Below are 11,007 nucleotides of genomic sequence, written 5' to 3'. Positions count from 1 at the left end.
GTCACTGGAGAAGGATATCATGGTTGGTTAGGTGGAGAGTCAGAGAAAAAGAGGAAGACCCCCAATAATGTGGATTGGCCAAGTGGCAGCATTGATGGACTCAAGCGTGGCAACAGTAGTGAGGTTGGCCCAGGATCAGGCAGTGTTTCGTTCTGCTGTGCATAAGGTCACTATGAGTCAGTACTGACTAATGGCACCTAACAACAACAACAACCCAACAAGACAGACTGGCACAGCGGTGGCAGCAGCGGACTTAAATGTAATAACAATTGAGAGGGTGGCACAGAACCCGACAGTGTTACCTTCTGTCGCTCGTAGGGTCACTAAGGGTCAGAGCGAGTCAATGACACCTAACAACAAAACAGGGAGAAATCTCATTGCATTCTCCACCAGACCAGTGGACCTGAAGATGCTCTGCTCTTCTCCCCCAGAGTCCTCGCCTTCCTTAAATTAGGGGCAGGGCTGAGGCTGATGGTGGTGCGTCCAGACTTCAGGCCTGTGAGTACGTCTGGTTCCAAGTGTTGACATCTTTGGGTCTCACGTGCATATCCTGGGAAACAGGACAAGTAACGTGTGGCTCCAACACACAGTTCTGTTCTTCAGTGAGTTGGAGGGCTGACATGTGATCTAACAGCACCCGAGCTTTCGGTTTTGTGGAAGCAGGTGACCTTTGCAGGAACTTTCTAAAGTTCAAACCAGCTGCTGTTTTGTCGGTTCCAACTCACAGTGACTCCACATGCACAGAGTCGAACTGCGCCCAATAGGGTTTCAGTGGCTGGTTTTTCAAAGATCACCAGGCTCTTCTTCTGAGACACCTCTGGATGAACTCAAACCTCTGAACTTTTGGTGAGAAGCTGAGCACATTAACCATTTGCATCACTCAGGGATTCCTCTCAAGTTCAAACTGTTTGAAAACAGGATCTCTTGGGAGGTGGTAAGTTTCCAGTGCTGGCAGTCCCCAAATAGGAGGCACTGGCAAAAGGGTTCAGCCCCAGGTGTAGTTGCTTTGGAAGCTCGGGCCTTCGAGGTGGTGTGTTTCACTTCAGCAGCTCTGCAGATACCCCGAGAGTGTGGTTTCTTAGTTGTGTGTCATACAGGCTAGTGTGGCCAACTGTGGAGCAGGAAATCGCCTACCATTACACAGAATTGTTCACCAGAGCAGGTGACGTTCTTCTCACATTCTTTCCATCTGTCCCCAGAGGAGCTCAGTGTTGGTGGAAGGAGAGAGGGAGCGAGGGAAGGAGAAGAAGGGAGGAAGCCAATTAGAAGGAGAGTTACTGCTGAGTACATCCATTCATTGTATCGTTGAACATCATTCTATGTGATAGGACCCACAGGATGTACACACAGCTCCGAGATCCAGACAAGTTCACACTCCACACTAAGTCCACCTCCTGAAAGCCAGACCTGGCTGCTAGGCCAACCAGAAGCTTAGAGAACAATGCCAAGGTTAAGGGTGTATCTCCACCAGGGCCACAGAAGGTCACCTGACACATTCAGTCAAGCCCACAAGCGTTGACTGAGCCATCCTGGTGACCAACATGGTGGACAATGGAGAAGTGGAAGACCCACTCCCTCCACAAGGGTGGCCAGAGACTCAGGCAGACAGGCGGCAAGTAGAACAGACGACTCCGGGATCCACCTTGCAAATATCTGAAGATTTGTAGCTCGCTCTTTCTCTAGTCCGCTGTGTTTCCATTTCTGATGATCCAGAATCTCAAGTAGGTGCTGCCGTACTTGTTCCATAAGGCTGCCTTAATGAGGTGCTACAGATGGGATAGCTTAGAGCAGAAATCTATTCCCTCATCGTTCTGGAGGGCAGATGTCTGAAGTTGAGATGTGGGCCACGATGGTTCTTTTGAGGAGACACTACTCCATGCCTCACTCCCACCTTTGGTGATGCCCAGCAGTCTTTAGTGCTCATTGGTTTGTAGATGTTGTTGTTAAGTGCTGTGGAGTCGGTTCTGACCCATAGTGACCCTGAACAGGGTTTCTGAGGCTCTAAATCTTTAGGGGAGCAGAAAGCCTCATCTTTCTCCTGTGGAGCAGCTGGTAGTTTCAAACTGCTAACCTTGCGGTTCGCAGCCCGATTCATAACCACTGCGCTACCAGAGCTCTAGACCACTCCAATCAGTTCTGGATTCCATCCATATCTGTCTCTGTCTCTGCGTCTGTCTTGGTGTCCCATCCCATTTCTTCTGTGTATAAGGACACCACTCAGAATGGAAAAGACCCACTCTTTTCCAATGTGACTTCATGTTAGCCAATCACATCTTTAAAGACCCTTCTTCCTCATCAGGTCATCAGTCAGCAGTATTAGCGGTTAGGACTTCCGCAGATGTTTGGGGGGACACAATTCAATCCACCACAGGTGCGAATCCCCCTTTTGTTTGACTTGCTGTGGAATGGGTGTGGCTAGAAAAGAGCAGCAAAGGGGACCCGCGTGGTGATGGGAATATTCTGTATCTTGGCCGCATCCACCATAAGATCCTGGTTGTGATGCTGTACTCTTGTTTTGCAAGATGTGACTCGGTGGCGGGGGAGGGGGGGGAAACTGGGCAACAGGTACATAAATGTCTCACTATTGTTTCTTATAACAGCATGTGAATCTAAGGTGCCCTGGTAGCGTAGTTTTAGGAGCGGGCCTGCTAACTGAAAGATCAACAGTTTGAATCTACCAGCCACTCTGGGGGAGAAAGATGAGGCTTTCTGCTCCTGTAAAGATTTACAGCCTTGGAAACCCTGTACAAGGTCACTATGAATTGGAACTGTTTCAGCCCTACCGCCACCACCACATATGTGACCCTACAATTAACTCTAAGAGATAATTCAACAAAAGCAAACAAGCAGAAACCAGGGACCCCCCCCCAGAAGTATATGTGTATAGGTATTGTGATTGTGGCTGTTAAGTGCCATCGAGTCAGTTCTGACTCATAGAGACCCCGTATAGGGTTTCTGAGGAGCGGCTGGTGGGTTTGAACCACTGATCTTGCAGTTCAAACTGACCTTGAGGTCTAGCGCATTATCCTGCAGCACCAAACCAGGACTCTGTGTGTTGGTAGGTGTGAGTACAGAAAAAGATGAGGAGACACAGAGTTGATGGTCCACATCAGGGGACGAGTCTGAAGAGAAAGTCTTTCGTTTTTATTTTTCTTCCCCTTATTGTTGACGTGTTCCAACAAGCTTGTATGACGTGGTGATGTTGTTTAGATCCAATTCCATTTTCCACAACCCCTTGTAGCCAGTAAGTGCATAGGGGGTGGGAGGTGGAACCAGCAGGGAGTTTGGACTAACCCATCCCCACATTGAGAAAAACACCCATTTTCTATCTCCATGAACATTTTTATTTGCAGAGTGGGGGAAGATGCAGCCGGATCTGGGAGTTCAGAGAGGGTCACCATCAGGCCCCTGACCTCTGAGGCTCCCTCCCTCCCAGCCCAGCCCCTAAGACCTGTGGACTTTCAGGAAAGATTGGTCCTTACTGAGCACCCTAGCTCTTTGGAGGCATCAGCTATAAGAGCCAACCAGAGAGGAAGGTTTGGGAGAGCAGCTAATTGGGAGCTAGGGTGGTGGAGCAGCATGCTCTGAACTCGATAGAGGCTGGAAGTGCTGAGAAGAGGATGCTTGTGGAGACAGTGAGGTCAGGCACGGCCAGGGGACCGCTGGAGGCCAGCAGGATGCTTTGTAGCAGCTGCAGAAAAAAAAATGGTTCTGGTTGGAAACAGCCCTAGCCCTGGCCAAGCTAATGTCCATCTGCAGTAGTGAGGCTGGCCTGAAAGTGAGGGCGTGATGGGCACAGGCTAAGTATGACACCCTGTGCCCACTCTCCACCTGTGTCTGGCTCTGTGATGGGCATTCCCAAACTGATGGAAGATTCTGGAAGGAATGCGGGGTCATGTCATTTCACAGAGTGGAGAGGGGAGATCAACCTTTCTGGAAGTGTCTCTTGGGGATTGAAGTCATGGCACCAGCAATGGGCAGCTTGACCTGTGCCTTAGGAGGGAGAGGCAGGAGGAGACTGCCACATGCGGTAAATTTCATCATGATAGACCAAAAGCCTACTAAACTCCAGTGACACTCACTTTCCTGCGCTCCCCAAACACACCTGGCTCTGTCCCTACCTCTGCCACTGCTTGTCTTGCTTCTGGGCACATCCCTTGTCAATTATCAAGACCCAGCTCTTGGGTCCCCTTGGTTAGGGGGATCCTGTGTCCTGCTTGTCCAGGACTGTTCTGCTAGGCACCTTTTATCTCAACAAGAGGCCCTTTTACTCATATGGGTGTCCAACTGTGGACCATGCACGATGTGTCCTATGATGTGGTCATTGTGCTTGTTTCCTTGGTAACAAATACCACAACTGGGCAACAGAACACAAGGTGTCAGTAGGAACATATTCTGTTTGAAGGCTCAAGGTACAAGTGGTGGGGTGGGAGTGGGGGAAGTGGGGAGGAGCCTTCCTTGCCTTCTATAACTTCTGGTGGTCCTAGCTAGGCATATCTTGGCTGTGGTAGCACCACTGTCTTCACAACCATTTCCCCTCTAGGTGTCTGTCTCTGATCTCTTCTCTTGTAAGGACACCAGTCTTGGATCAGGGTCCACCCTAGTGCAGTATCACCTCATGTTAACTAATTACATTTGCAAAAACACTGTTTCCAAACAAGGTCACATCATTCACAGGTACCAGGGGATAGGCCTTCAACATACTGTAAATTTCTAACAGTCAACTTTGAGGTCCTTCTTGACTTCCCCAGACTGAAAGGGACTAGAGTGGGCGGGTCCAGTGACACTGTGTCTGGATCACTTCTCCTGTGTGTAGTTGTGCTCTGTTTGTTCTATGCCCACCAGGATCCCAGGCAGGCCGATCGTCTCTCACCACCCACAGGACCTGCCCAGAGCCTGTCTTCACTCTAAGCTGCCGGGAATGGATGGATGTGTGAACCCATAGATCACTTACAACATTCTCTTCCTGTTATTCTCTCCAGGGATCTATAAAGGGCACTGCTTCAGGATCAACCACTTCCCTGAGGACAATGATTACGACCATGACAGCTCCGAGTATCTCCTCCGTGAGTACCCAGAATCCTTCACTGCCTTGGGGAGTGGAGGGGATCCTGTGGTGGGTCGGCAGCTGGAGGAAAGACTGGGCTGTGGGCGTGTAGGAAGTGCTTGGCTCTGGATGCTGTTCTCACCCCCTCTCCAATTGCAAAATAGTTTAGAGTTTTGTTCAGTTCTACAATGACTGCAAGGTGACCTGGGGGAGGCACTGGGCTGAGAGGATGCTGGCGTGGGTGGGTATGGCTGGCTTCAGAGGAGCTGACTGGCTGGCCTGGGCAGAGAGGAAGTTGGCATGGGTGTGGTTAGCTCCAGAGGAGTTGGTTGGCGGGAATTGGGACAAAACCCCATGCCATCAAGTCAATTTCAAACAAAGTAGAACTGCCCCGTGGGATTTCCAAGCCTATAAATCTTTACGGATGCCGTGTCTTTCTCCTGTGGAACAGCTGGTGGATTCAAACTGCCTACCTTTTGGTTAGCAACCAAACTGTTAGCAACCACTGCATCATTAGGGCTCTGGAGGTGGGACAAGGGAGATTAAAAATACAGGCTCTGCCCAGGCAGGGCACCCCAAGCACATTGTTCTGCCAAGACTAGACCTGCCTGTCCTCCTGACTAAACTCCCTCAACCTCCCATTCTTGAAAATTCATACTAAGGTCAAATCAACCTTAGGTGGAGTCAGCTACCCCTGAAGGCTGTGTGGTGGCCCGTGGGAGGCTTGAGGAAGGTAGAAGGGGCAGCCTCTGCAGGGTGGGCCGCAGCCACGTGTCTTCAGCACCAGCTGTTGGACCACCTCCTCTGTTCACGTGCCCCTGGCCCTGCTATACACCCCAGACTGCAGCCCAGTAGATGTTGAGCCCCCCCCCCCCCCGAATCCACACCTCCTCCCGGGGCAGCAGCTTGGAAATGGGAGAGACAGCATCTCCCCTCTGCATCAGCCACACACCTGCAGAGAGGCTCACAGCTGTGCCCCCTGGGGGTAGGAGCCGACTTCACTTATGGAGAATCGATACCAGCATCCTCGGAGCACAATTCATTCCCCATCTGCACATGGATCGGTTTTTCTGAAAGCTTTTTGATTCTGAGTCATCGAGTGAAATAGAACAGCATGCGGTTCCTGTGGAGACTGAAAGCAGTGTCAGGCTGCTCCAGCCAGGCCCGGAACCGGCCAGAACACTGCCTCGGCCTCACTGTACCCTCCTCTTCCCCTCCCACCTGTCCCCTCTTACTGTCTACAGGGGCGCACAGGGAACAAGTGAATGAGATGCTGGTTGTACTGCAGGGCTGTGCAGGCTGTATGCTTCACAGCTGGAGGGAAGTCAGTCGCTTGAGCGACGCATGCCCTTCAAGTTGTGGGACACCTGGCCTGCACATCTGCGGTGGCCATTGGTGCTCAGCCCAGTGGGAGAACTGAATTGAAAATTAACCCTGACCTAGAATCTGACATCAGATTCATGAGGTAGATGTGCTTTGTGTCCACCTCTGTGAGGGACTGTGAGGATGAAGGTGCCTGGACTCTCAGGAGATACTTCCTTCTCTGTTTTCCACTTGAATTTCCTGAGTTTATGGGCATAGATGCTGGCCAGTATTCCTGCATTGGTGGTTGGTGGTAGATTTCTCACCTCCCATGCAGAAGACCTTGGTTCGATTCCCGACTAATGTACCTCATGCACAGCTACCATTATGGTTGGGTTACTCAATAAGCAAGGTAAGCATTGGCTTACTTGTGCTTACTTACTAATCTGAGGCAAACGATTTCACTCTGACCACCAGCTATCTGATGTTTCAGTGGAGCTTGCAGACTAAGATGGAGTAGGAAGAAAGGCCTGGTGATCTTCCAAAATTCAGCCAGAGAAAACTATGGTCTAGTCCACAGGCTATGATAGGGATGGCACGGGACCAGGCAGTGTTTCTTTCTCCTGTGCATGGGAGGCCACCATGTGGGAAACTGACCCAAGTGCAGCTACTAATAACAAAACATTCTTCTCGATTCATCTGTCTCCTTCCGGGTTCCCAGAGCTCTGAGATCTCTTTCTGGATTGACCTCCTGACCCATCAGCCCAGAGGTTAGCCAATACAGCATCCTGAGGCCCCAACAGGAAGAAGATGTATGCTCAGGAGTCAATGGGGTGTTTCTTGAAAGACTGTTTACAATAGGTATTGACAAGATTAAGGAAACCTAGACAGGAAGGTACAGCATCCTGGGGCTAGGAACCGCAGGGAGCCCTTCCCACTCCTAAGTGTGAACTGGGAGGCTAGTGTGGGAGCCCCTAAGAGGGAGAGGAGCTGTAGGAAGAAGAAATGGAACCGCTTTGTTCTACATCCTAGCCGGAAGGAAGCCCTGAAAATAGGTCCCTTGTCCGCACTCTCCTCCCATTTCCAGGCTCCTGCGGGCCTCACATCACTGCCCCTAGATGCCAGAGTGAAGGTCACAGCCCCTGGCACAAAGCAGGGTGCAGACGGGAGGAGCACCTGGACCAGCCCACAGTCAAGCTCCCACTCTGCTCAGTCTCAGACCAGCAGCATCCACGAGGGTGGACCAAGTGGGAGGAACACAGAAGAGCACAGAAGGCAGACAGCACAGGGGCCATTGGAGCTCTTTGGGGAAGGAAGCATTCTCCATAGTGTCCACTGTGGGAGACCAGCCAGCTTCATTAGATGTTCCGAGATGCCCAAGAAGAGAAGGTTGACAGCTTTGGGCCTGTGCTCTCCAGCTGCTGGTGGAATTGGGGATGGGCAGAGCTGCTCTCTGACAAGGCTGCAGCTGCAGGAACAGGGATGTTCCAGGTGGTCCTTTTTCTCCAAGTGCAGGGACTGTGACCTTGGGCCAGAGGGGAATGAGCAGCTTTTCAGGGCAACCCAAGGTCATGGGCACCACTAGCATCCACCTGTGTTTTTCCAGGCCACCCTGCTTCCTAGTATTCAGTCCTCTGGCCTGTGCCCAAACTGCAGAACTCAGGAGAGGGGTTTCTGGGAACTGATGTTTTCAGGAGGAGAAGGTTCCTGGTGTTTCCCTTAGGAATGCATTGAGGGCCACCTAGGTGCCAGGCTTTGTCACAGGCACTTGGACTGTCTCAGTTATCTGTTGTTAAGTGCCATCGAATTGGTTCCAACTTGTGGCAACACCATCTGTTGGGTTTCCAAGGTTGTAAATCCTTATGGGAGCAGAAACCTCATGTTTCAGTCACAGAGTGGCTGCTGGATTCGAACCACCGATTTTGTTAACCATCCACCGCTAATTCTACAGAGCCACCACTCTCCTGTCTTAGTGATGCTTTAACAGAAATACCGAAAGTGGATGTCTTTGGTGGTGGTGGTGGTTATGTGCCATGGAGTCCATTCTGACTCATAGCGACCATACATAGGGTTTCCGAGGCTAAAAATCTTTATGGGAGCAGAAAGCCTCATCTTTCTCCTGCAGAACAGCTGGTAGTTTTGAACTGCTGACCCTGAGGTTAGCAGCCCAATTCGTAACCACTACCAGAATTCCTTGGATGTCTTTAATAGACATAAATTAATTCCCTCACAGTTTAGGAAGCTTATTGTTAGGTGCCATCAAGTTGGTTCCCACTCATAACCACCCTGTTTCCAACAGAATGACACACTGCCCGGCCCTGTGCCCGCCTCTCAATTGTTGTTGTGTTGTTTGCATCCATGGTTTCAGTCTCTGTGTCAATCCACCTTGTAGAGGGTCTTCCTCTTTGTCACTGACCCGTGACCAAGTATGATGTCCTCCCCAAGGACTGGTCCCTCCCAATTACATGTCCAAAGCAGTTGAGTCTCACCATCCTCGCCACTAAGGGACATTCTGGCTGTGCTTCTTCCAAGACAGATTGGTTCATTCCTCTGACAGTCCATGGTATATTTAGTATTCTTTGCTACCACCATAACTCAAAGGCACCTATTTTTCTTCAAACCTCTGACCTATGTCCAGACTCTTGATCCCAATAATACACAGACACACAGGAGCGGAACCTCTGGAGGCTAGAAGTCCAAGTTCAGGATGCCAACTCTAGGAATGGTGTCTCTCGTAGGGAAAGACCTTTGCCTTCTAACAACATCTGTGAGCCTGGGTTCATTGGAGATGCCATGTGTCTTGGGACCGATCTTCCTCTGGGTCTAGGAGTTGTTACCTCAAAAAGCTAAGGTCTCAAGGACATGCTTGCCCCCCAGATCGTCTTCCTTGGTGATATTCAGGTCCCTCTCTCTCTCTGCGTCTTTCTCTCTCCTTTGATCGGCTGTAAGATAAAAGGTGGTGTGGGCCATACCTTAGGGAAACTCCCCGTACATGGATACACATACATGGATACACAGGACCAGGGCTGTGAAGTGAGTAAGCGTGGTGTCTTATGTAAAGGTGATGCATTACCATCGTAACGCACCCTCATCAACTTAACAAACATAACCTAGCCCTGCCTCATTAGACACAGACAGAAGTTAGGGTTCACAACACATCACAAAATGGGGGATAACTATCTGAGCTCACAGAATGGAGAGTAATTACCTCAGCTCACAAAATGGAGGACAATCACACAGTACTGAGAATCACAGCCTAGCTAAACTGATATATATTTTTTGAGGGGGTGGGGGACACAACTCAATTTATGACGGACAAAGGATGACAGTCTAGCAGAAGCAGGTGTGTTGGAGAAGGCAATAGAAGGTTCCACAGTGTTGCTACCTGTAGGAAAACCTGTTTGTGTGCACACTAGTGCCCCAGGTAAGGCACTAAGACTGAAGGTCCCAGGCTGTGTGTCCCATACCCTGTCTGTAACAGCTCAAGAATGAAATCAACCTTCTGCCATGCATTCTGAAGCCTTCTAGAGACTTCCAGGCTTCTGTTGTGAGTTCATGGCTTCTTGTCTAGGGCCCTGCAGGTTTGCAGAACCAGGGTTAGGTAGGACCTGTCCCTTGTGAAGCACAGGATTAAGGGGTCACAGCCTCACACCCTACCCACCATATCTCATCCCCCAAGGGGTGCTATCCACTTGCCCTGGGTCTGGCGCCCTTTTCCAGGGTCCAGTTACCATTTGGTTAGATTCTCTCTGTACAGACTGCTTGGGGTTTTGAAGTACATGGTGAGCTGTGGGATGTGTTAGAAGGAGGTGCCCTTCCTTGAGGCAGGCAGATCCACACCAAGATTTGCTGTGGGATCAGGGCATGGGCTGGACTTCATCCTGGTGCTTCATGCAGTGCTCGACCTGCACCACTATGCACTGGGGAGTCAGTGTTTGTAGACCCAGAACTGAGCAGTGATTCCATGTGAGAAGAGACAGGTGCTCACAGGATATAGCTGGTAGGATGGATGCTTTGAACCAGACCAGGTCCTCAGTGACCTTAGAGGCTGGATTTTGTCCTCAAGGGCCCAGTCCTCCGTCCAACTGCAGAAAGGGATGTGGCTTTTCTGGCCGGCGGAGCTCAGGAGGATGTTTCAGAAGTACACAGGCACCTTCATCCCAGAGCCTGTGGCTGCAAGAAGCAAAGGGAAGCATAGAGAAGGAGGAGCCATCCGAGAGAAGAGCTGTATTTAAGGCCCCAACAATTTCCTATCTGTGAAGCAAGGCGCACATACTGGGGGGCTTACGAGAAGGGAACAAAGGCTGTCTTCAGAGGCTGAAAGTCCTCAAAGCATCTCAGCTGTCTGAGGGGGAGCCTGCTAGCACTCCCGACTCCCTGTCCCTGATTGGGGCCGCCCAGTGCCCTGTGGCTGGGATTTCCATTGGTTTGGGAGACCACAGGCATAGGAGGAGGCTGGGCATTGCGCATCCCTGCATGTCCCCCCTCTTTTCCACCTGCCCTCCCTCCCAGCCCGAGAGACTAAGGAAAGGGGATTCACAGCCCCTAAGCCCTACAATAAGGAGCTCTAGTAGCATAGTGGTTATGAATCGGGCTGCTAACCTCAGGGTCAGCAGTTTGAACCTACCAGCTGTTCCGTGGGGGCGGGGGAAGATGAG

At 50.8% G+C, this 11,007-nt stretch overlaps 1 protein-coding gene across 1 annotated transcript in view; it reads left to right on the top strand.

The window, feature by feature from the left end:
* The window catches only part of CACNG4 (calcium channel, voltage-dependent, gamma subunit 4), a gene marked incomplete at its 5' end in the record, with an annotated part of 63,412 nt that overhangs the window by 45,367 nt on the left and 7,038 nt on the right, over positions 1–11,007 (top strand). The window contains one exon of the mRNA XM_006833733.1: positions 4,983–5,066. Coding sequence (XP_006833796.1) covers positions 4,983–5,066 — 84 coding nt within the window. The remainder of the gene's footprint in view (positions 1–4,982; positions 5,067–11,007) is intronic.

Source organism: Chrysochloris asiatica, unplaced genomic scaffold (assembly GCF_000296735.1).
Source record: "Chrysochloris asiatica unplaced genomic scaffold, ChrAsi1.0 scaffold00007, whole genome shotgun sequence".
Classification (NCBI taxonomy): domain Eukaryota; kingdom Metazoa; phylum Chordata; class Mammalia; order Afrosoricida; family Chrysochloridae; genus Chrysochloris; species Chrysochloris asiatica.
The sequence above is the reverse complement of the archived record's forward strand: the minus strand, read 5'-3'. Positions and strand labels throughout refer to the sequence as shown.